We start from the raw sequence: 25,000 nt of genomic DNA on the forward strand, positions 1-25,000 counted from the left end.
TACTGCTGCTTTCAGCTTAATATCTGATGCAAAATGTCTAGACAATAAAAAATCCATAATGTTTGCTGGTCCCAAGACTTATTGCATTAAAATAACCATGCGTGTTAGTTTCTGAATTATTCTGTTTGGCACACAGACAAATACACATTTACAAGTGCAGGAAAGAGCAGAGAGGTGCAGGTTCTTATGTAACACTCATCATTACACAGCATGTTTGCAGTCTACCAATAAAAGAAAATAACTCGTCCAAATCAGCTCAGAGAAGGCAAGAGCATAATGCATGATATCAGTGTGATATCAATTCACTACTGTATGAACATACTGTAAAACACAGCGCAGCAGTCTGTTCAGGGACATGAGCTCTTATATTTCATGCTTTAAGAAGATGAGGGGGTTTCTGGGAGACGTCACACTTAACCTTGACTTAACATCTGTAGCAATGCTCTTAGGTGTATCTGACAAAAACGATCATATTTGACTAAATTATCACTTCCAAAAATATGCATGTAAAAAAAAATAAAAATAAAATAAAAGGCTTTAAATTTTGAGGTGAAATATGTATTTGTTTATTTTTATGTTCAGCTGCATAATTTAATGTTAAATTAAAAATAAATGCTGTTTTTTTCCCTCAAAAACTTTAATTGATTTCAACATTGATAATAATCAGAAATGTTTCTTGAGCGGCAAATCAGCATATTATTCTGATTTCTGAAGATCATGTGACACTGAAGACTGGAGGAATGATGCTGAAAATACAGCGGAGCATCACAGAAATACATTATAGTTTATTATGCAGTAATAAATTGTAATGAATTTTAGAATTTTCACTGTATTTTTCATCAAATAAATGCAGCATTCCTTGAGCAGAAGAAACGTAAAAAAAAACAACTCCAACCTTTTGAAATCTTTTTATTATTTAAATATAGAATATGAATTCTATATTTAAATAATAAAAACATTTCAAAAGGTTGGAGTTTTTTTTTTTTTTTTTTACGTTTCTTATTGGCCACATAATCATTGGACCAATTTTTTATAATTAAGAAGTATTATTATCAATTATTATTATCATTATTTTTATTAGTATTATTAATTACTAATAATTCATAATAATGATTGTTTTGTTGTTTTATTATTAAAGTTATCATTAATAATAATAATAATAATAATAATAATAATAATAATAATAATAATAATTCCTTACATTTATATAGCGCTTTTCTAGGCACTCCAAGCACTTTACGTTGAATGAATAATGAATAATAATCAATTTTTGTTTTTACTCTAACAATAGTATTTTGTCAAATAAATTTTGACTGTTTACTGTTAATTATCAATAAATTAACAATTTATTGGCATACCTGATTTACATACTTCTTGTATTTATTACAATAATTTTATAAAAAAAATATATTTTTTATTTTTATTTTACAATTTTTATTTATTAAGGATCAGTGTCTGATGCATTTCTTCACGAGATTGATCCTGTCTGATTTCTCCACAGTGGACGATTCTCCAAAAAAAAAAAAAAAAAAAAAATATCGTGAAAAACTGAATTTTTTTTAAAACTTATTTCAAAATGTAAACTTTCATATATATTTAAGGTTCAGAAAAGCAAAGCATTTCAAAAGTTTTTTGTTTTAATTTTGATGATTAGATCTTAAAGCTCATGAAGGTCAAAATCCAGTATCCAGTATCTCAAAATATTATAATATTTCTTAAGATCAATCAAAAAATTCAGAAAAGTTAAAGTTCTTTAAAATATGTTAAATTATGAACTCAGTAATTGGTCGGGGCTCCTTTAGCACAAACTTCAGCATCAGTGAGGAATGGCATGGAAGCTTTCAGCTCATCTGTATCGTTGGATCGACTGTTTCTCATCTTTCTCTTGAAAATATACCATAGATTCAATATGGGGTTCAGGTAAAGCATGATGGCTGGCCAATCAAGCACAGTAATATAGTGGTCAGCAAACCACTTGGAAGTGGTTTTGGGACTGTGGGCAAGTGTCCTGCTGCAAAATTAAATCCGAATCTCTATAAAGCTTGTCAGCAAATGAAAGCCTAAAGTGCTCCAAAATCTCCTGGTAGATGACTGCATTGACTCTGGACTTGATAAAACACAATGTACCAACACCAGCAGACGTCACAGCTCCCCAATTCATCTCTGACTTCAGAAACTTCACACTGGACTTCAAGCAGTTTGGGTTCTGTGCCTCTCCAGTCTTCCTCCAGACTCATCCCTGTTGCCTGTGCACCCTTTCCTTCCCAATTTCTTCCATCCTGTCAACTTTGCATTTAATGTGCTTTGATACAGCACTCTGTGAACAGCCGCTCTTTCATTAATGACTTTCTGTGATTTACACTATTTGTTGACCAGTGCCAAGTAAGCAGTCTTCCCCATTTTTGTGGCTTTAAACAACAAGAGATACTGGGAATTTCTGCGGTAGAGATGGTAATTTAATGAAACTCAAATATGCTAAATATTCGAATATATTGGAACTGGAAACTGGATTTTGAGTTTCATGAGCTGTAAGCTCTAATCATATTTTTTTTTTTTTTTTGCAAAAAAACTGTTGACTTACTTTACATGCAATGAATCTAAAATCTATAAGAAAATGTAACTTTTTTAAATAAGTTACAAAAAAAATAGGTCTTTCACAATATTAAAATTTTCTGAGATGCACCTGTACAGATCCGAGCAACTCGTACCTGACTCACACACACACACACACACACACACTCCTACTGTTTCTAATTTACAGCCCTGCTGTTTTTCATCAGAAGCACAAAGACACTTACGCTCTCCTCCTTGACCTTCTCCATGGTGCAGGTGGGCAGTGGCAGCGGAGACAGCGGTCCCTGGCCCGAGATGCCGTTCTGATCAATGGCCACGAAGAGTTTCCCGTTGATGTTGAGACTCGGGAAGAAGAACTGCGAGCTGTGGCTGCAGGTGCTCTGAGCGCTGGTCCGTCTCCTGCTCCAGGGCAGAGCCAGCGCCCCACCACGGCTGTCCGAATCTCCATGATTGCTGAACTCATCATCAGCGAAATCCAGCTCCGAGTCTTTGTTCGGCGGCCGGAAGTTGAAGACGCTGACCTGACTCTCCCGTCGCGCTCGTAAGGATAGAGTGCGCACCAACAAAGAGTGCGTTTGCTTGTAAACAAAGATGAATTGACTTTACTGGAGGCAATTCTATGGAATAAAACAACATGAGGGTAAGTTTGATGATTAATTTGGGAGATAAATCTACCTTCATCTCCTCTATAGTGTCCATCTTGGCTGATTTGTCGTTGCTTCCGTCATCCGTTCCTTCGGACAGCGGCCTCGAGCTTTTCCTCCGGTCCAGATTCCCATTGCCTTGTGAGGAGAACGGAGACACGTCGGCCGTCAAGATGGACTCGGTTTCTTGTGCTTTCTGAGCCACCTGACAGACAGACAGCTGTCATTATAATCACAATGTAGCATGACTTCTTGTACATTATTGATTAAATCATGGATTCGCCATTTTTTCATCACCCAAACCTCTTATATATTATATATGATATATAGAATAAGATATAAAAACTTAAGTTAATATTTCAATAATTTAACAACACACCAGTTAGTCACATAACATGCAAGATAAAACATTTAATCTTTTATTTTTAGAAAGTGTTTTATTTTGTTTTAATTTTTGTATATTTATAAAGGCCGGCACATTTTTTTTTGCAGAAAGAAATTGGCACTTGAACCTTTTTTTAGTTGTGATAGTGTCTTATTATTATTATTATTATTATTATTATTATTATTATTATTATTATTATTACTATTATTATTATTATTATTATTATTATTATTATTATTATTATTATTATTAACAACAACAATAATACTTAGAACAATATTAATCATTATTTTTAAATAAGACATAAATAAATGAATGTTGTAAATCACATCTGTAATATAAAATAAAAATAATAAATAATAAAAATACAATATTATTATATATAATAAACAATTTTGTTGTTTTTATTTAAACAACAATAATAATAATTATTATTAACAATATTATTATTAGTAATATTAATATTTTATTAGTATTATTAATAGTAGTAGTAGTTTTATGAAAAAATTAAGACAGAAATACATAAGTCTTGTAAATTGCATTTGTACTGTACAACTTTCAGTAAAAAAAAACAATATGAATCTCTTATTTTAAAAGTTCTACAAGTTAATAATACTAATATTTATATCTTAAATTAGCTTTTAACATTCCAAGTGTACAATTTAATATTTTGGTAGAATATAAGTTAAATCCTGTAAACTTCTATTCCTTAAATAAATATGCACGTGTGTAAATAAATTGAATCTAGAGCATTTTACATTTCCAAATGAACATGCAGAAGGTTTGTTGCATTAACTGTGAGCTGAGAAGCACATAGAGATACTAAAAACTCTGTATTATAAGATGCACGTGTGTAAATGTACTCAGTGCCGCGCTTCACTGTGAAAGCAGACTAGATACTTCGCACAATGCTATATCACAATTTCAGATTAACTGTGCAACCAAATTGCTGTATTTTAATGTTCCATTTGATTTAATATTAAATAAGCTTTCTAAAAAACTCCAGCAAGATCCCACCACTTCCTGAAATGTAGAGACGAAGAGCTGATTTCAGCGGTCACCTGCTGTTCCTTCTTCAGCTGTTCCATGGCGAGCTGAAACTCTTGCTCTTTCTGAAGGGCTTCTGCGATGGTGGCCTGGTTCTGCTCCTCGTATGCCATGGCCACCACAGCCAGGATCAGGTTCACCAGGTAAAAGGAGCCCAGGAAGATCACCAGCACAAAAAACACCATGTACGCTTTTCCCGCCGAGCGCAGCGTCTGTCAGCACACAAACAGCGTCAGGTCTCAACGGCTGGAAGAACTCACAGATTGAAAGAAACTCATGTGCATCAATTAGAAGCTATTGAGAGCATTTACAGCGAGCTTTGGAAATCTGCCAACAGCCAAGTCAGTGGATAAAAACAGATGAACAAAAGTTTAATTCCTACATACACTACCATCCCAAACGTTTGCCATTATTTTTGATGTTTTAATGATAAAATACAGAAATAAATTACAATTAATTTACATATTGGCTACAGTTCTGGGCCAAAAATAGAGTAAAAAAAAATTGAAATATTATTCTAATGTAAAACAGCTGTTTTCTGTGTGAATCTGTGTTAAAGTGTAATGTATTTCTGTGATGCTGCGCTGTATTTTCAGCATCATTCCTCCAGTCTTCAGAGTCACATGATCTTCAGAAATCATGAAAATATGTTGATTTACTGCTCGAGAAACATTTCTGATTATTATCAATGCTGAAAACAGTTGTGCTGCTCAATATTTTTGTGGAAACTGTGATGCATTTTATTTTTCAGGATTCACAGATGAACAGAAAGTTCAAAAGAACAGCATTTATTAGAAATAGAAATCTTTTGCAACATTAGAAATGTCACTTTTAGTAAGTAATAAAATCTGAACCTAAATGGTAGTGCATGCATATAGACTTTACATATACAACTATACAATTATGGTGAGACATGAAATATTTTATATTAAATACAAAAAAAAAAATCAATAATAAATGCAGTAAGTCATGATATTTCTAATATTATCAATTCAATGCATCCTTTACAAATTAAAAATATCTGAAAATAAACGCATCTTTTAAAAACCATGAACCGTTTAATGCTTGAATGTGACGTGATGAGAGTCTACTGACGTGATGATAGAGGTTTTCCCAGTAGTCTTGTGTCATGAGTCTGAAAAGCGAGAGAAAAGCCCATCCGAAGGTGTCGAAGCTGGTGTAGCCGTAGTTCGGGTTTCGTCCGGTCTTCATACATTCGAAACCATCCGGACATTTCCTGCAGAAAACAGGAATGACGGGTTATTAGTGGCACCTCTGCAAACGGGTCAATCCGTCATGAGTTTGTTGTTTCTCACGGGATGTCCTGAAGGGGCCTGTAACATGTGCACAAAGGTGAGCGCTCTCTGAACACTGGCTCTGTGAGTAACGGTGGCGCCAGCGTTCGGTTCGGGCGCCAGCTGGCTCTCAGCAGGCCGGTGTGTTGAAAGCGCGAGGGTGCGGGTGACGGCTGCTATCGCGCTCACACACCTCGTCGTGTCCCTGGAGGACGTGCTAATGGACGGGCCCCACTTCAGTCGGGTTCGGACCCCAGATGCACTGATAGCAAACCACCGCTTTCTTCTCGTGTGGCATAACGTGCTCGAGATTGGGACCATTTACAGCAGCGCGGCTTAGAAGCCATGTGACTTATTTTCAGTATTAACAGTGAGATACTGCTATCATCACCTAACCCTAACATCAAAAAAAGAGCATCGTTATTGATTGTTTAGATATTGTTTTTATTGACTATCACTATCAAGCGCAAGGTTGTTGGTTCGGTTCCCCGTGAACACATGATAGATAAAAATGTATAGCCTGAACACACTGTAAGTCGCTTTGGATAAAAGCATCTGCTAAATGCATAAATGTAATTTAATATCAGCTTTTTTTTGTCTTGTTTACCATTTTAAAAAGGACTTCAACAGAAAATAATTAATTGATGAATAAATAGTATTTTAAGTATTAAAGTTTTTTTAAGTTTTAAGTTAAGAGTGTTTTTGTTACTGATTTTTATCTACAGTAAAGCTAAATATTTTTTTAACTTTTTTTTTTTACTGTATTATATTTTAATATTGTATTTTACTGTATTAATCTGTATTATTTCATCATGGTTTAAACAGTATCTTTTGTTTTCCAGAAGTGATGGAATAAATTCAGTTGCTATTAATGATTTGTTTTCTGTTATTATCAACTGTAAAAAAAATATTTATTAAAATAAAAAAAGTAAAGGAATAAATAATAGTTAAATTGTTGTTCATTTTTAAATATATATAGATTTGTTATCAATGAGAAAATAAATAAAAACCTTTAAAAAGTAGTTTCTGTTTTCCAGAAGTGAAGGAATAAATTCAATAATTAAAGTTATATATGTAGTTATATGTATAGTTTAAAAAAGTGTATTTATTTATTCATTGAAAAGATACCAATACTTGTTTTCAGAGAACAGATCTTGCGTATTTATTTTCTTGTAATGATGAATCTAAAACTCTTGAGTAAATACATATTCCCTGAAAACCAGCCTTATACAATCTTGTGCAATCTCGATTTAAATCAAACCTTGTTTTGAGGATGTTTAGAAATGTTAACTGTAGTTGACTCCATCAGTTATCTGCTGTTCTCATTCAGGTCCAGCTCAGAGTCACTCAGAGAATTTGTCAGAGAAGCCCCTCTCAGCACACTGGCAGCTGGGACCACAATGTCGGGACACAAAGCATTTCGACATGCTCTATTTTGGTCGCTAGAGAGTCCCTCAGTCCTGTCAATGTCCTGAGAATAGGAGCCTCGGGGCCGGGGCCCATGTACTGACTCTGGGTTTCTCTGTTTGGAGCCGTGCGTATAAACCGATATATCGGTTCTGTTTGAATAACTGTTCTGCTGTTATGAGCCAAGATGGACTCAAGGTTACTTCCTTCAGATAACACATCTCAGTATAACGCAATACAGTAACTAAGACACAAAGACAGAAAGAGAGCGAGGATGACGAGACATTGATGCTTTATTTTATAAAGATGATACTGATAGATTGAGGAAAATCTGTATGTATGTACTGTACATGTGGAAATTGACAATAAAGCAGACTTGAACTTCAACCTGATCCCGGGAGAAAAACGACACTATTTGACGATCATCATTGTTTTATGATTTTAATAATTTGGATTCTGTAGATTGGGCAGATTGTTTAAATTATATATATATATATATAATTTAAACGCTTATAATTTACTGATAAGACTGAATATTTTCAAAATAATATGTATATATATATATATATATATATATATATATATATATATATATATATATATATATATATATATAATCTAAAATAAAAATTCTAAATGTACATATAAATATTCATGATATTGCTGGAAATACAAAAGTAAGCAAAATTGTGAATATGCATTTTGTATACAAAATGTAGGCATTTCTTTCTTTCTTTTTTAGCCATTAATCTGCCTAAAAACGTAAATGACTGAATAATTTATTCTTAATAATTAGACTTAATAATTTTATTTTAAAATAAATGATGAATTGAACTTGTTAAAAAATACACGCTTTAGAGCATAATTAACCTATGCAGTATACTGAATATCATCGTAAGGAATCGAAATGTTTTTTTGCAATATCATCCAGTTCTGCCAGTTACCAGGACCGACTGTGCAAAATCACTGTTTTATACACTGTTTGGAAATCTTTGATTTAGACAAATGACCCTGAGCTTGGAGGAGGTCCGGTCCTCTTCTTATAGTTTGATCTGTTATTTGGCTCAGCACCGCAGACGGAGCGAGAGAGAGAGAGTACAGCCCTCCAACAACAGACGAGGAGGTGAAACGAGGCGAGCGCTTCTGTTTGAAACGCCGTCAGCCTTCAACTCAGGTTTCCATCCAGGTTCACAAGGTGACCAGAGAGCTACACACTAACAATGGCTAAAATAAGACCACTGGATTAATTCACTTAATTGATCCCCGAGGGAAACAAACTAACAAAGGAAACAAATGTACTGACAGGAAGAACACCGGCTTCAGACACACAGAGCCTGGACTGTGCGACCTACATAAGGAGATATTAATCATATTGATAATAATAAAACAACATCATCTCTTTCAGGGTAAAAACACACACTTCTCTCAAGGCTTACAGTATATAGGCCTTATTTTTCTTGTTTTTATTTAGGCCTCATTGAAGTTATTTGCTTTAGGCATTACTCTTATATTACTTATATTAAGTAATATTCTGGTTAGTGTGCACTAAAAGTAAGTTATTTACTCTATTTAATTTCATATGTATGTTCCTGCTTTTAATGATAGATAGAAAAACAGTAAAAGAAATTACCAGAAATTAAGCAAAGGAATGGATTTGGGGGTTTATCGGTATTCACTCAGAATTATCGGTTACTTAAAAACAACATTTAATCAATATTTTGTCTTGTTTTCAAGTAAAATTAAAAAATATATATATTTAAGGAATTCAATTAAGGAATACATTGGGGGTTGGGAGCTATCTGTATTTACTCAATATTATCGGTTAATTATCGGTATTTAATAATTATTATTTCATCTTGGTTTTAAAATACATTTTTGGCTTGTTTTCCAGTTATATATATCGGAGATATATCAGAAATGAAGTAACAGAATAAAAGTTTTTTATAGGTATTTATTCAGTATTATAGGTGAATTATCAGTGTTAAATCAGTATTCATTCATCATGGTTTTAAAAATCAACATTTAATTAGTATTTCTTAAAAATATTTTTTTCATTTTACTTAGTATTATCAGGAAATTATTAGTATTTAATCAGTATTATTTCATCCAACAACAAAAAAAGCATTTAATCAGTATTTTTTTCTCATTTTCAGTGAAAAACACAATCAGAAATGAAGGAATAAATAAAGTCAAATTGGGTGCAGATAATATTGCATATTAACTAACAAATCTGACCATTAAAAAAGCAATTAAGCTGTCAGTCTGAAGCCAGATTTGGTTGCATAATACTGAGCTATTCTGAGCAAACCTTTCGTTTCATGTGAGTGACCTCTCAAAGTACCATTAAGGTCAAAATACAAGCTAATCACAGTTTATTAATAGACTCTTGTTTAAATGAATGTCCACTAACACCCTATAATTACTATGACACATGAGACAACATTTTAATGGAGATGTTTGGAGTTCCAAGAAAATCTGTGATAAAGCTGGTGGTTAGTCTGTATGAGCGGCTACTGTACATGAAGGTCAGGGATTTCTCTTGTTGATGTGATCTCCAAGAATATTTATATACCACCATTAGCCAACAGCAGAGCACATTATATCACACATCCATTAGTTTTGTAATTATAACCATTAGCTTGTTACATATTATATAACAACGCTTGTCTGCGAAGCAGTGTTATTTTAGTATCAATGAGATTGTATTTTATTTTATTTTATTTTTATTTCAGATTTGGTGTAACAAAACTTTTAAACAGCAGCATTTAGCTAATATCTTTATCACAATGTTTATATATATATATATATATATATATATATATATATATATATATATATATATATGGTATTGTTGGTTGTATTTAGTATACATTTATTTGTTTAAATGTTTTTCCGATATTATCATATTCAAATACATACAAATACAAATATTACAAATATGATCTAAGATTTTTTTGCTAACATTATGTAATGTTATTTCTAAATGCTCTCCCATTTTTATTTATTTATTTACTGTAATTATTTTTCTCGGTTATGTGACTATTAGAGAAAACATCAAGGGAAAGTTCAATTGTAACATTTTGAAAACATAACAGGAATGTAACTTTTGAAGTAGTAACGTTTAAAAATGTATGCATAAAAAAAAAACTTTTAGAATGTTTTAGAAAAATATGTATGAACAATGTATAATAATTTTTTATAACATTATTAAAGACCAAATAATGTTGAACGAACATTTTATTAATATTACTGGAATAACATTTGTTCATAACCAGCTATTAAAATGTTCTGCACATGTTCTCAGAACATTTAAAATGTAAAGGTTTTTTTTACATTTTAAAAATATACAATTGCTTTGGAACCTTTCATTTGAATAATTTCCTAAACCCTACGGAATGTTACTTTTGAATGTTCTCTGAACATTCTGAAACAAAGAGTAACATTTAAAAAACGTTAGACGAACATTCCATGAATTATGTATAAGTAACGTTTTGAAAACATTCTTGAAAAAAGTTGCCAGCCACCCCCAGCTTTTTTTATGATTTTCACAGAATTTTATGACCTACAGTATATTTTACTGTATTAATATTTGAATATACAATACACCAAAATAATGATCAAAGCCTCAACTTTTAAAGTTTTATTCTAGCTTAAAGCATTCTATTTTTTAATCAACACTTGAATATAGGTTTAATTATTTTTCTTTTTTAATTTTGAACAAAAAGGTGAGAAAATCACATTTTTATCAAAAACTACATATGGATAATTTTCAATACATTTATCAAAACATAAATCCAGTAAATTGTTTCCATCAGCACCACCAAAGCTTGCACAGACATATATCACTTCCTGGATCAATATTTTACTTCCGTTACATTATGCAGTTTTAATTTATTTGTTAATGATCATATTATTCATCATATGCATCTGTTTACATAAGAGATCGCTAGTTTTTCCGTCCTGTTCACGTGAGTTTTTTGTTCGAGAGTGTTTGTACTTGTTCAGAAGATGTGTAGTAGCGCCCCCTAGTGTATAACAGTGAAAACACGAAAAGCTGTAAAAATGCGTCATCGGCGGTGAAGTGTTGTCTTCTAAATGAAGAGATAAAATGTCAGTGAAGGGGAAAGAGTTAAATACCAGCCATGACCCTCGTTAAGCACTAAACACACACTAGACAAACACTCGTCTCCGTATCCGTCTCCAAGCACTGTTTTATCAGAGGTGGGCATGCGTCTGTTATCATGGAGGAAAACAGACGGATTTGTTCTTTGTCTGTTTCTGGCTTTGGCTAGATGTCACAATCAACATCTACAGGCCTCGTCGTAATTCACACCAACGACCCATTAGACAGCGAGACCTTCACATCCGCGGCTGATAACTCAGCCGGAGCGCCCTGCACTTTCCATTACATGTCCACTACATCCCACTGCAAAAATGCTCTGGATTTTGAAATATCACGTTATCGATTAGCAGTCGCTTTTAAGATGATGTTTTCTCCATTTGATTCTCACAGAGCGAGATCATCTGCCGGCGATGAAGGACTAACTTTCCAGACGCTTAGACAGAACAAGCTGCAGATGTCTCCAAACATCAAATCCCACAGAACGCCAAGCGTGGAGAGAAATCCTCGACACAGCAGAGGGATCATGATCTCTCAGAGTCCATTAAACTCTGCTGATTTCTTATTCTTGCTTTCTCTTAAAGTTAAATGGAACAAAACTATTTTTTTTTTAGTATGACGTTTAAAGACAAAATCATATTTGGAATAAAACGTTATCACTATTATCTTTTTAATTATTTTAATTGTATTTTAATTGTTAGTGATGCTTAATTCGAAAAAAGACTGACAAGAAATTAAATGTAAAAACTTTGTTGTTTGAATATATATTATTATTGGTGTTTAACCCTATAAAGCCTGACATATCAAATAATTGTCTAAACAAGAAATCTAAAATTTGTAGCTAAAACATTTTATTTAACCCTTAGACTATATATATATATATATATATATATATATATATATATATATATATATATATATATATATATATATATATATATAATATTTTTATATTTAGTGGAGTTTAACCCTGTAAAGCCTGATATATGAAATAACTGCCAAAATAACTTTAATTATTTCCTTTTTTTTGTGACATTATGGGTATTATACTTTTAGTTTTTTTTTGTTTTTTGTTATTGTTTTTTTTATTATTATTTTAACCCTGTAAAGCCTGACATATAAAACAACAGTCAACCTTATATATATATATATATAGTCTGATATAATGAGAAGATGGAGGAAAAGCTCAATTTAATTCCGAGAAAGAGACTTCGCAAACATAAGCAATTTGGTGCAGATGCTGATATTTATATCACCAAAAGCTAATATGATATTCTGATGCCTGTAATGTGAGTCAATACGATCTTTATAACAGTACAGCATATACTTTCATAAAATGATATAAATATCAGACTGGTCACTTTATATCTGCAGCGATGAGTCTCAGTGAGATGAGATGAGATGTAAATGATCCGCACATATAACACAGTGACCGAGAGCTGAAGAAATCAAGGTTCCTCAGAAGATGTGAGATGTTCTGGAGCCTTGTGAAGATCATTCCTCCGTATGAGTAAAGCCTTCATCCGTTCTATGCTCTTAGTCATCATTCAATTAAAACTGAATTATATATTTGTGTTTCTATTACCATACATGATTCATAAAATGATTCATAAATACACATTATTCCAGAGAAAAACACTTTTTGTCTTCATAGTCATAAATTATTAGAAATGCAGGCTATTATTTGTGATGCTTTTATTATAATAATCTGTATTATTTTTCATTTCAGAAATAAAATTTGAAGCAAATATTTTAGTATTTTAGTTATTTTATTTTACTAGTTTTAGATGCTAATATTTTTTTATAAATTTTTTGAATACATTTTTATTTTCTGCTGTCGTTTTAATTTCAGTCAAAGTCTTTAAATTTGTGTTGTGTTTTGATATTTTTATTAGTTTTTGTTTTTTATTTTAATACGTCTATATGGTTTTTTCAGGTTTAGATTCATTTATTTCAGTACATCAAGTTAAACTAAATAAAAATAATAAATGTTGCCTTGGAAACTAGCTCAAATAAAAGAGATAGATTTTTTAAATATTTTGATTTGTTCTATAATTAATTATATATATATATATATATATATATATATATATATATATATATATATATAAGTAACAAGTAATGTTTATGGTTTTTAGTTTTATTTTACTATAATAATCTTGTTGATGAAATTAATCAAATCTGTATCTTTTTTTAATCCAATTAGTTTCTGGTAGATAAAAGGCAATTATTTTTATTTATTTATTTATTTATTTATTTATTTGTTTGTTTGTTTATTTATTTATTTTCACTGATTTATTTTACAATTAATCCCTGGTATGAAAATTGCATTTATTTATTTATTACATTTTATTGTATTTTAATTTATTTTGTTGTATTCTTTTTTTTTTTTTTTTTAAATTACTCATTTATTTTACAATTAATTCCTGGTAGGAAAAAAAAAAACATTTATTTATTTATTTATTATTATTATTATTATTTTTTTTTTTTATTGACTCATCTTGTTTGTTGATGGTCTTGTTCACTGAAATCCATTAGAATAAAACAGATGTCATGGTGCATTATCGTGCTGATAATAAAAACTGATCAATAGGTGTTTGATTATAAAGAAAGACTCAGAGACGTTGCTCTTGATCGGCGTCTGTCTGGTTGCTGTGTGTTAGTCAAGGCCACTGACTCATTCATGTAGAAGCAGTTCTGTTGAGTCAGACACATCTCTTACATCCGTCACAGCTCTTTACAGCAGCTGATGAACATGACGCCTCTAAATGTAGAACGCATCAGTTCGACCTTTTATAGCATGCATAGCTCCGCCCCTAACCTCTGATTGGATGAGCCACATCTCAAGGTAAAATTCAGTAACGACCACACATTCTATTCATAATTTGAAGTCACAATTTACCACGTTTCAAACCACAAATATTTAGATCTACCATCCGAAGAATATTACCAAATATTGGAGAACAAGCTAGTTTTGGGCTCTTGAGATTCGTATGCAACACCTGCTGCAGTTTTTCAATCACTAAAAACAGCGAGAATGTACAGAATAAATGATCAAAAGATCAAATTCAGTATACAGCTCATTGAATATGCATACTATATACAGATGAGCCCAGAATATGATCGTATGCAACAGCTAAACTGTAAAATACCACAGTAAAATCACAGTAGTAGTCATAAAGTGCATTAAACTCACCCAGCATCACTCGCGTTCCCACATATTAAGGCATCCTTGGCTCCGTCCACTTTGAAGTAATTATCTGGAAGAATGAAGATAAAAAATAGAATCTGAGATTCAAAAATCATCAAATGCTCTTAATGTCTGATTAATAACATCTCTGAAAAAATACAGATAAAATGATGTCTCTGTTTTTCATTTTCATCAGTGTTTTTTAATTACTAAATAAAAGTAACAGTGCAACATTTTTCCATAACCCTAACACTAAAATATATATTTTTTAAATTAAAATATATATTTATATTAATTTAAGTATTTACTATTTATGGACTCTTATTATACATTTTAAATGTACATTTTTAAATTTTTGAATTTTAAATTTTTACATTTTTTTAATTTATAAATTTTTAAATATTTGAATTTTTACATTTTTACATTTTTTTAATTAATTTCCATTTTAGCTTCAGTCATTTTAGTTTCATTTCTATTCTTAATGCTCTTAATTTTTGTGTTTTTAAAAGCGTCAAACCAAGAGCATCATAATTTCACGTCTAATGATATGTTATTAATTAATTCTAAATGATTCGGTATGAGTTACATGTCTTCATGCCTCAAAGGGTTAAAATGACAAAAAAAATTCTTAAAAAGATGAAAATTCTATAGCTTTTCTAGTCCTTTAATGCAAAATATTACACAAATTCCTGCTGTTCTCTGATCTCAGATAAATAGTTTTTCGCTTGGAAACCACACATCGATCTAGAGCTTATTTATTCATGTATACATCTAAATAATGACTGGTTTTGACTTGAACAGCTTCATTTTGACATGTTAAAAGTGTAAGTTGAGTGTATCTGAGCTAGTAGCTTGATTCCTGAAGCAGTAATCAGTAGATCTGGAGTTTTCCTCCGGCTGAAGAGAGTGACTGAGATCCGTCGGAGGCTTTTATCTGCTCTCTCTCGGCTCGAGTGCTTCTGGGCGACGGAGGCCGGAGGGAACACGTTGTTTGGCACGCGGCCCGATCCAGCTGCTGGCATTCTGTGTTTCAGCATAACCTTAACTGCTTCTCCTGAGCGGAGCGGGAATATATGGGGTTTGATCGATTCTGCGGCTGATCAGATCTTCACTAATCAAGGTTTACATTCAGTGGTTCTCAAACCATGACAAAGCACTTGAGGAGAAAGCGTCTTGTCTATTTCTGTCTGTGTCCTACATCTGCGTTCTGCGGGTCATCTTATCGAGTGCCAGCGCTGTCCTAATTGCTATTCTAATGAAATGAGACCGAGCAAAAAAAGACTAAATCTCATCTTAGACGTCGCTTTTCTGAATTTATTTGTCATTCAGTCGATGAATTATGATCAGCGTGCTTCATATTACAATCTATATGTGTGAAAGTGACTGAAAGAGACTTAATTTTCTGATTTAAATTAGATCAAAGATATGACCGGTCTTGAAAAAAATAGATGAATAATTTTATTTTATTTTATTTTATTTTATTTTTGATTTGTAAAAATAAAAAAAATAAAAAAAACTTTTTTTATGTAAAAAATTCTAAAAAAGTTTTTGATACTTAAAAATAGGAAATTAAATAATATATAAATATTAGATGGAAAACTTATAACCAGTCTTAAATGAATAATTTAATTTAATTTAATTTAATTTAATTTAATTTAATTTAATTTAATTTAATTTAATTTAATTTAATTTAATAAAAAAATACTGGTCATACATTTTTAATTTAATTTAATTTAATTTAATTTAATTTAATTTAATTTAATTTAATTTAAAAACTTTTTTATATAATGTAAAAATTACCTTTGTTCACTAAAAATGTTATGAAATTAAATCTAAAAATTAAATGGAAATCTTAAATGTAAAATAAATTAAATTATGTCTAAAACTATTTTGTTCAAACTGAAGTATTAAAATGACAAACAAAAAACAATTGTTTATAAAAAAAATAAAAAGGACAAAAGCACAAAAGTAAATTACTAAGATTTAAACTAAAAGTTGTTTAAAATAAATAAATACATAAGAAGTATCACAATGACTAAAAATAAACTGAAAGAAATATAATGAAAATTCTGGGAATACCATAATAGTATATAAATAATCCTAAAATATATGTATCTCTGGATTATTCTATCCAGTGGAAATGTATTTTTACAAATGATATGATAAGTGTTTAATATCTCAGTAATGAGACTTCAGCTAAAGTATATGTTTCTCCTTAAAAAAGAGTCTCCTCTAGAGTTTCAGATTAAATCCAGATTTAATAATGACCTCAAACATCTCTCATCTATTGATCCGAGCTCCTGTTACTGTACACCAACTATTTATGTCTGTTTTTATATCTCGTCGCTCTCAGTTTCCTCTCATCTCGACTGAAGAACATATGAGAGACTTGAAGGTGAACTCTGGACCTAAATCCTGCAGAAACCCACATCATCTGTCTGCGTCTGAGCTTCTCTGACCTTCATTAGTGATGAAGTCCTCCAGCGAGGACCAGGTTCTGTTATTGCAGAAGAAAGTGCTGTTGTTGTGTGACGGTACGGTGGAGTTGAGACAGTGTGCAGTGCTTCGGACGCATTTCTGCCGCAGGTTTCCCATGAAGAGCTGCAGGCCGATGAGAGCGAAGACGCTGAGACAGAAGACCGTCAGGATCATCACGTCTGCAAGCTTCTTCACCGACTGGATCAGAGCGCCCACGATCGTCTTCAGGCCTGGGATCAGGAGCGGCACAACAGGATAATAACACCCAAACATAGAGCTCATTTTACATGCAAAAAATATATGTTAAATATCTAACCATTCTGTTTTTATTTCGGATCACATCAGGGATGTGCATCATTCAGAATTGAATTGAGAAAGCCTGTTAAATTCAGATTTATATAATTCAGAATATATTAAATAAATAAATAAATAAATATTTTTAAGGTTACATTATGCATACATATAAAAAAATAAAATATATAGGATTTAAATTGATTTTATTTTATACGTTTAAAAGATCATTTTTAACATTGCGTGAAATGAAAAAAGGTATAATTTTTAGTCATTTAAAAAAATAATAATTATATTTTTTTATTATCTTTAATAACTACACGTTTTTACATCTTCTCCATGTCACCCCTACTTTTTCAATATGATACCTATTTTATTTAAGCTGACAAAGAGATGTAATGACGTAGAAATAAATAAGAATTGAAATAAGATATAAAAACAATTAAGAAAAAATTATTAAATAAAAATTTATATATATATATATATATATATATATATATATATATATATAAAAATATATAATTTTATTACTTTTTTGAATCATCTAATTGAAATATATAATAATGTTATTATTGATTTTTACATTGCACTAAACAAACTTGATACTTAATACTTAATTTATTTGCTTTGTGACTGTTGATTTATTATTTATTTATTTTTAATTGAAATTTAGCATGTCTTCCCAATCAAATTCCAATCCAGCTTCCTGTTGGCCAGTTCAAATCAAACGAACACTCACGAATTTAAAAGGATTCTCAAATATTCTGAATGTCGTCACATCTCATCACATTAAAGCATCTCTCAAAGCACATTAAACACAGCACACGACATCAGCTCTGTCTTCACAAACATTTGTGGGTGCGGGAAGCACACAAAATGTGACCGTTCACAGCAGACGCTTCCCTGGAATGAGAACATGCACTTTTCTGCACTTTTTACATGCACATATATATATATATTTTCTCATTGCATGTAAGCGTCTGCTTGTTGGCTCAGCATGCAAACTGGTGTTCCTCTACAGCTAACCATGCCTTCAACATGTCAATGAGACTTTTGGAGTGAGTTAACTGAACCCCGAGCTGACAGCTGAAGGTATACGGTGTGTGATCGACCTGCAATACAACATGTTGCACCTGGAGGTCCTTAGTTAACTAAATAAGTTAACAGATGCAATCGAGTGTAAAAGTGCCTGTCTAGTTTTTCAGCAGCCGCATTTTTCCATTCATTTTCCCTATAGGGATTCGAAAAGTTTTTTTTTTTTTAAGAATTATGAGCTATGAACCAAACCAAGCTGTTACACGGTGAATCAAAAATATTTGAAGCAAAAAAAAAGTGTTAGGACTTTGACTGTGAACGGTTTTACTGAAAGAACTACAATCCCATGAAGCATTTCGAACGACATAATCAAAATAAAAATGATTCATATAAAACTATTTGCTTAAGAATGTTAATTACATTAATAAAAACAATAATTAGTATCCTAATTATATAGAGAGAGAGAAAGAGAGAGTGGGTGGAGCTCTCTGATTGGTTGAATTTTCTGTATGGCATCATGGGTAATGTAGTTTCTCTCCAGCTGTTATTGCTTTATAATGCGAACGGATGGCTTTGTAGTTGTTGTAGCTCACAGTATGTCTGCCTTTAGTGGTTTACAAGTAATTGTTAAAAATCTGTTACCCTAAAGAGAAAATAAATGGAAATTTACTTCGGGAACCAGACTGAATATCATTTAAACCTGCTCAGACTGGTCTGGTTTGATGGTTTCAGAGCGGTTTTGGCCAAATAAACCAGCTGCCCAGCTAACAGTGAACATCCTCAGAACGTTCTGGCGAAGTTTCCTCAAAGTTACGAACCGGTGATTTTATCCGGATTAAAATAATGTTCTCTTCTTCACGGAACCTTCCTGAAACCTTCCAGTTTTTTTTTTTATATAATGTAACAACTTTTAGAATGTTCAGAGAACTAACAACTTTTGTAACAACTTTTAGAATGTTCAACGTTCGACGTAACATTCCTATGATGTTCGCAAATTGGAATGTTGCTGCAACCTAGATTTAAAAAAAAAAAAAAGGTTTTAAACTGAACGCTTAGAAATGTCGCTTCAAAGCGTAATGGAAACGTTAGCACAACGTTCTTAGAACATCTGTTTTGTTAGCTGGGCAAGCTTTCGTCTCTTTGATTCGCTGTCTAATCGTCACGTGCCCAACTCAAAAGTCTCATTTCCGTCATTCTGCATTTCCGTGTTTCCAAGAGTGCATTGGAAGTGCTGGAAATGTGTTTGGGTCACTTGGTCATCCATTAGCACCTCAGGCCTCGGCGTTTGGCGGCCTCTCACCTGGGATGACTGAGATAGTTTTCAGTGCTCGCAGAACCCTGAATGTCCGTAACGCTGAGACATTGCCCAAGTCCACAAACTCAGTAACATATCTGCAATAAGCCAGAATTGGAGCACAGACAATGACAACAACCCCAACAACAGGCGAACAACACAACGGAGAATGAAGCAGGATGTCGGGAAGTTTGCTGGGAAAGAGATGGACTGGAGAACACAGCGCGGGAAGAATCGGATGCGGGTCAAATCCCGAGCTGTTGGACTGGACATGGAGCAACACTTGCGCACCGCTTACCTGGGATTACGGAAATAGTTTTCAAAGCGCGGAGGACCCTGAACGTTCGGAGAGCTTGCAGATTGCCTACTTTTATAAATTCAGTTAGAAACCTGCAGAATCAGATTACAGTTATGTGCATAACTACACTGAAAGACAAAAAGGGGGGAAATAAAACACCAAGCAACTCAAATAAGGCACTTTCTGCTACTTTAAAGGAATAGTTCACCCCCCCCAAAAATTCTAAAAATTAAAAAAACATATTTTTGAAATCTGAATGGCTTTATTTCTTCCGTGGAATATAAAGAGGATTTTTCGCGGATGATCACAGGGACTATTTTCCATACAATGAAAGTGAATGGTGACGAATGCTGTCAAGAACAGAGCCGTACAATTATTATGCAAAATAACAATATAAATTCACACACAATACAAGGATTCAGACGTATTTGTTATCCAAACACCTTTATATTATTTGCCAGAAATGTAAGTATTCATATTATAGGTCATCCGGAGATTTTAAGTTAATATTTGTAATTATTTAACAACACATTAGCACATTTGGTTATCAGTTAATGGTCACATGAAATGCAAGTATAAAATATTAAAAATAAAAACAAATAAAATGTTAAAATAATAATAAAACATGAAATAGTTTATCTTTTGTGCTAAGTGTTTTATTTCGATTGCTTTTACAATATATTTAATTTAATTTAATTTAATTTAATTTAATTTAATTTAATTTAATTTAAATCTGCAGGTTTATATTGTAAATAATTTTGTAAACCTTTTTTTTAACTTTATTTATGAATGTAATAATGTAACTTATACACTGACGCAACTTATTTGTGTGTGTTTTTTTTTTTTTTTTTTTTTTAGAAAATAAAGTAGCTTTTCATCAACTTACAAATCCCTGTTTGTCATTTTAGGTTTATTTTGTGTTCCACAGAAGAAAGTTGGTCTAAAGCAACATTTAGAGGAATTAAATTGGTGTTTCTGCGTGAACTATCCCTTTAAGTTGGATTGGTTTAGAGAGACGGGATGAAGTCATCTGGATTTCACAGCTTTGTTTCCAGATCAGGTTTCATTTTCTCTGGTTATTATCCTGATTGAATTAAATCACACAGGACGGGAAACGGAGTCGCTGCTAATGTCTTGACGAGGCCTAGACGGCGCACAGGTATGATTGCATTACGACGCTGTTCTGTTTCTAGAAAAGCCTGGTATTCGGTGGTGAGCGTTTATGATTTATCAGCGCTTCGCCGTCATCCGTCTGGTTTTAATGAAGTCAGGAGTGGCTTCTCGCGTTCCCGTCAACATCCCAATACACCCGTGACTTATTGGCAGCGGCTCCATCTGACGTCTCGGAGACATCCGGTCCAAGGACAAGCGGCCTGTAAAAGCTCGGGAAATAAAGCCATAAAGGCAAACCAGAAATAAGCAGTTCATCACAGCACAGCTCAATCAGATTCTTCTCAAACCGCTGGGATCTAAACAGAAATGCAGCTTTTTAAAGAGACAGTTCACCCAAAATACACCTTCAAGCTTTTACAAATCGGTTTGATTTCTTTTTTCTTGTGTGGAAACCAAACAGTTGACGGTAGCCATTGACTTCCATAAGAGGGGAGAAAAATACTATGGAAGTCAGTGGCTACCAGCAACGTTTTTGGATACCATCAGTCTTCACAATATATATTTTTGTGTTCAACCCAAAGAAAAATACTCTAGGTTTGTTAAAACTTGAGGGTTAGTAAATTACATGATTTAAATTTTAAGGTGAACTGTCTCTTTAAATGCTGTTGTTAAATGCCTAAAATCTTTTTGTTGAGTTGATGGCGAATCCTTTAAGATTTAAAGTTTGCTGCAAGGAATCCCTAGCACTGAATCATGCTGTTCATTTGATTCATGATTCACTGAACGAATTGTGCTAATCAGGTTTGTGGGTGGTTAGTAATTAATGTAAATACTGTAACCACAAAAGTGACTCAAAAAGAGTTTATTGAATATGTTTGACTGTGAGAACTGATTTTTTTTTTTTTTTAAGGAACTGCATTTATTGGATCCGTAAAATTAGTAAAATATTATTCAAATTTAAAACAACTGTTTTCTACTGTAACATATATTTTAAAAGGCAATTTATTTCTTTGATGCGAAGTATTTGTGATATGTGATATGATTTGTAACATTATAAATTATAAAATGTCTTTTCTGTCACTTTTTATTAAGTTAATACATCCTTGATTAATAAAATACTTTTTGGTGGAAGAGACTTCGACTAATAGTATAAGAGGAACAATAAACAATATATAAATATATATAATAAATAATAAATATAATAATGAATTAATGTATTAGTTATTATATTTACAATACGGTAACAATATGTAAAAGTAGGTGTATTGTTGTGCTTTTTCAGTAATACATTTCAATGAATATTAATTATAAATAAAATTACATAAAAAAATACATTATAATAAATAAATAACAAAAAACTGATAAAAAATTCTAAAATAAATAAATAACAAAATGTATTTAAAATGAATAGAAGCTAACAAATATTGAAAATTTATTAATGTATATAAATATATAAATATATAAACAGATTTATATAAAGAAACTAAATATATAAGACTAAAAACAAATAATGGTATCATGTAATTTTTATTTATTTATTTTTATTTATTTATTTATTTATTTTTATATAAATTTTATAATTATTTTTAAAAAAAATTTTACCATTTCTGTGTATACACAGGAATCTTTAAAAGTTTATTCCCCAGGATATTTCAGGTTTCAAATGAACACTATATAATTGGATGTGAACGGCGCTCAGTGACACATTCATGTGATGCTGTGTCTCCAGGGAACGCATCCCCATCCACGCTCTCCTCTGTTGCCGTGGCGACGGGTGTTTTGGGATGGGGGTCAAGGACGGGGTAAGTGCTCACACTCCCGGCACGCAAGCGCTCATAATAATTAATCACGAATATAGACCCACTGCCTTTTCCAGCTCTAGCATCAGTGGGTCAAGCAGCTCAGATTAGATTATTACAGTCTATTAAAAATAACAACTGTGCCTTTATTGTTCCATTATCTCTGAGTCCTAAAGCAAACCAATCATGAGGAGCTGTGATTACACCAAATTAATACCTCACAGTAAAAGTAATATTGTATGTGGTAATTGGAAAATATTGTAATTGAAATATTCTTTTAAATAGCTAATAATGTGGTAAGCACCATTTTTATATAACATAGTGAATAAATGAAATAATTTCTCTAGGAATTCCTAAAAAATTGTTAGAATTTCTAATTTATGTCACAAATAATTGCAAATAAACTTTAGAGATAAAAAGACTAAGATAGTATTTCAAATCAGATCAAATAAAATAATAATTTCTCATTTTGTTTTTTACTAATTTATCTTTTTTTTTTTACTTTTAGGGTCACATCCAGAGTACATTCACACAATTAAAAAAGTATGTGAGATTTACTTTTAAATTAATTTCACTCAGAAATTTTTCAAAAATAATTTATTTTATTAAATGTGAAATGTAAATTTCTGTTATGTTTTATTTTTATTTATTTTTATTTTATTTATTATTATTTATTTATATTGTTTTATTTTTCATTTTATTATTTATGATTTTTTTATATTTTATTAAATATTATTTTATTTTTATATTATTTAAAAAATACTCCATCAACCTTGGTTTTATTTAAAAGTTATTATCATTATGTTATTTATTTATTTATTTTTTGCATTATAATGATGTGGTTATATTAATTTTTAGTTATTTGTATTATTTAAAATTATTTCTCTTTTTTGCATAAACTCATTTTTAGGGTCCGATCCAGAGTAAATTCTAGAACTGGAAAAAACAGTGTAGGATTTACTGTAAGTTTTAAAAACATTTCGCACATAAATCGCTACTAAATTTCACAATCAATTACAATTTTTAGTGTGTAATCCGTGTGTAATGTATGATTTACTCTAGGATTTTAACCATTGTCACTCAGTAACGAGTGATTTCTCTTTTTGTTTTTTAGGGTGTGATAACACATGAAGAGGTCAAAGGGGTCATAAACCATGAAATGATAACTTACGCCATAACAATCACGCTGAAGTCCAGCCAGTTCCAGGGGTCCCTCAGGAAGGTGAAGGGGCCGATGCAGAAACCCCGCGCCAGGATCTTTATCAACGACTCAAACGTGTAAATACCAGTGAAAGTGTACCTGAGCAAAAGAACAAACGGAAGGATGGACAGAGATTCAGACCCTGAGGAATGAAAGAAATCCCCCCGGAAAAAATCCCATGGATGACAAACAGAGATCATGAACGGAGACGGGACACAAACACGATGCTAAAACGAAATGTGAAGCACATTCACAGTCCAGCAGCCCCTGTGACATGAATGACATCAAGTCGCTCCTTGATGAACTGCTAGTCATCAAGAAAAGAATGGACATTAAAACCCAGCGCGTCATTTTGCCCATCGGAGCGAGAGACCCTCGAGCGGAGCGGATGGTGACCGGGTGAGAGATGCAGCATTCTGGTGTGAAAAGCTGGTTTGTTTCTCTTTTCGTCTTTCTCTTCGTAGTTTGACTCAGCTCAGAGTATTTGTGAGTAGATCTGGTTTTGGTTTGTATCGTACCTCTCATCACATCTGAGTCTTGTGCAAACAACGTGCATTTGTTTAGACTGCATCACTTTCACAAACAGGCTCACATGGAATTCCCATCAAGTACTTTTCATGAGATGCAAAATATTAATATACATACAGTGGCCCTAATATGCATTTGCATACTTTTAGCCACACTTAAAAATATGTGCATGTCATTGCATTGAGTTGTTATTGTTTAAAACTAATATTTTTTGTTAAGTTGATATTTAATGAAATTAGCTTTAATAAAAATTAAATAATATATACAATTATTTTTTAAATACATTTTTAATAATTTATAA

The 25,000-nt window shown here is 31.8% G+C and overlaps 1 protein-coding gene across 3 annotated transcripts in view; it reads right to left on the reverse strand.

The window, feature by feature from the left end:
* Positions 1 to 25,000, reverse strand: part of LOC127946327 (sodium channel protein type 4 subunit alpha) — a 144,433-nt gene that overhangs the window by 77,336 nt on the left and 42,097 nt on the right. For 2 of the 3 annotated variants that reach the window (XM_052542828.1, XM_052542827.1), the window contains 8 exons: positions 24,142 to 24,270; positions 19,767 to 19,858; positions 17,122 to 17,370; positions 14,669 to 14,732; positions 5,746 to 5,887; positions 4,665 to 4,862; positions 3,250 to 3,423; positions 2,799 to 3,152 (listed from right to left, as the gene is read on the reverse strand). In XM_052542828.1, coding sequence (XP_052398788.1) covers positions 2,799 to 3,152; positions 3,250 to 3,423; positions 4,665 to 4,862; positions 5,746 to 5,887; positions 14,669 to 14,732; positions 17,122 to 17,370; positions 19,767 to 19,858; positions 24,142 to 24,270 — 1,402 coding nt within the window. Of the gene's footprint in view, positions 1 to 2,798; positions 3,153 to 3,249; positions 3,424 to 4,664; positions 4,863 to 5,745; positions 5,888 to 14,668; positions 14,733 to 17,121; positions 17,371 to 19,766; positions 19,859 to 24,141; positions 24,271 to 25,000 lie in introns of those variants that run through there. The other variant, XM_052542826.1, reaches the window with a different exon arrangement.

The sequence above is a fragment of the Carassius gibelio genome, chromosome A24, assembly GCF_023724105.1.
Source record: "Carassius gibelio isolate Cgi1373 ecotype wild population from Czech Republic chromosome A24, carGib1.2-hapl.c, whole genome shotgun sequence".
NCBI lineage: Eukaryota > Metazoa > Chordata > Actinopteri > Cypriniformes > Cyprinidae > Carassius > Carassius gibelio.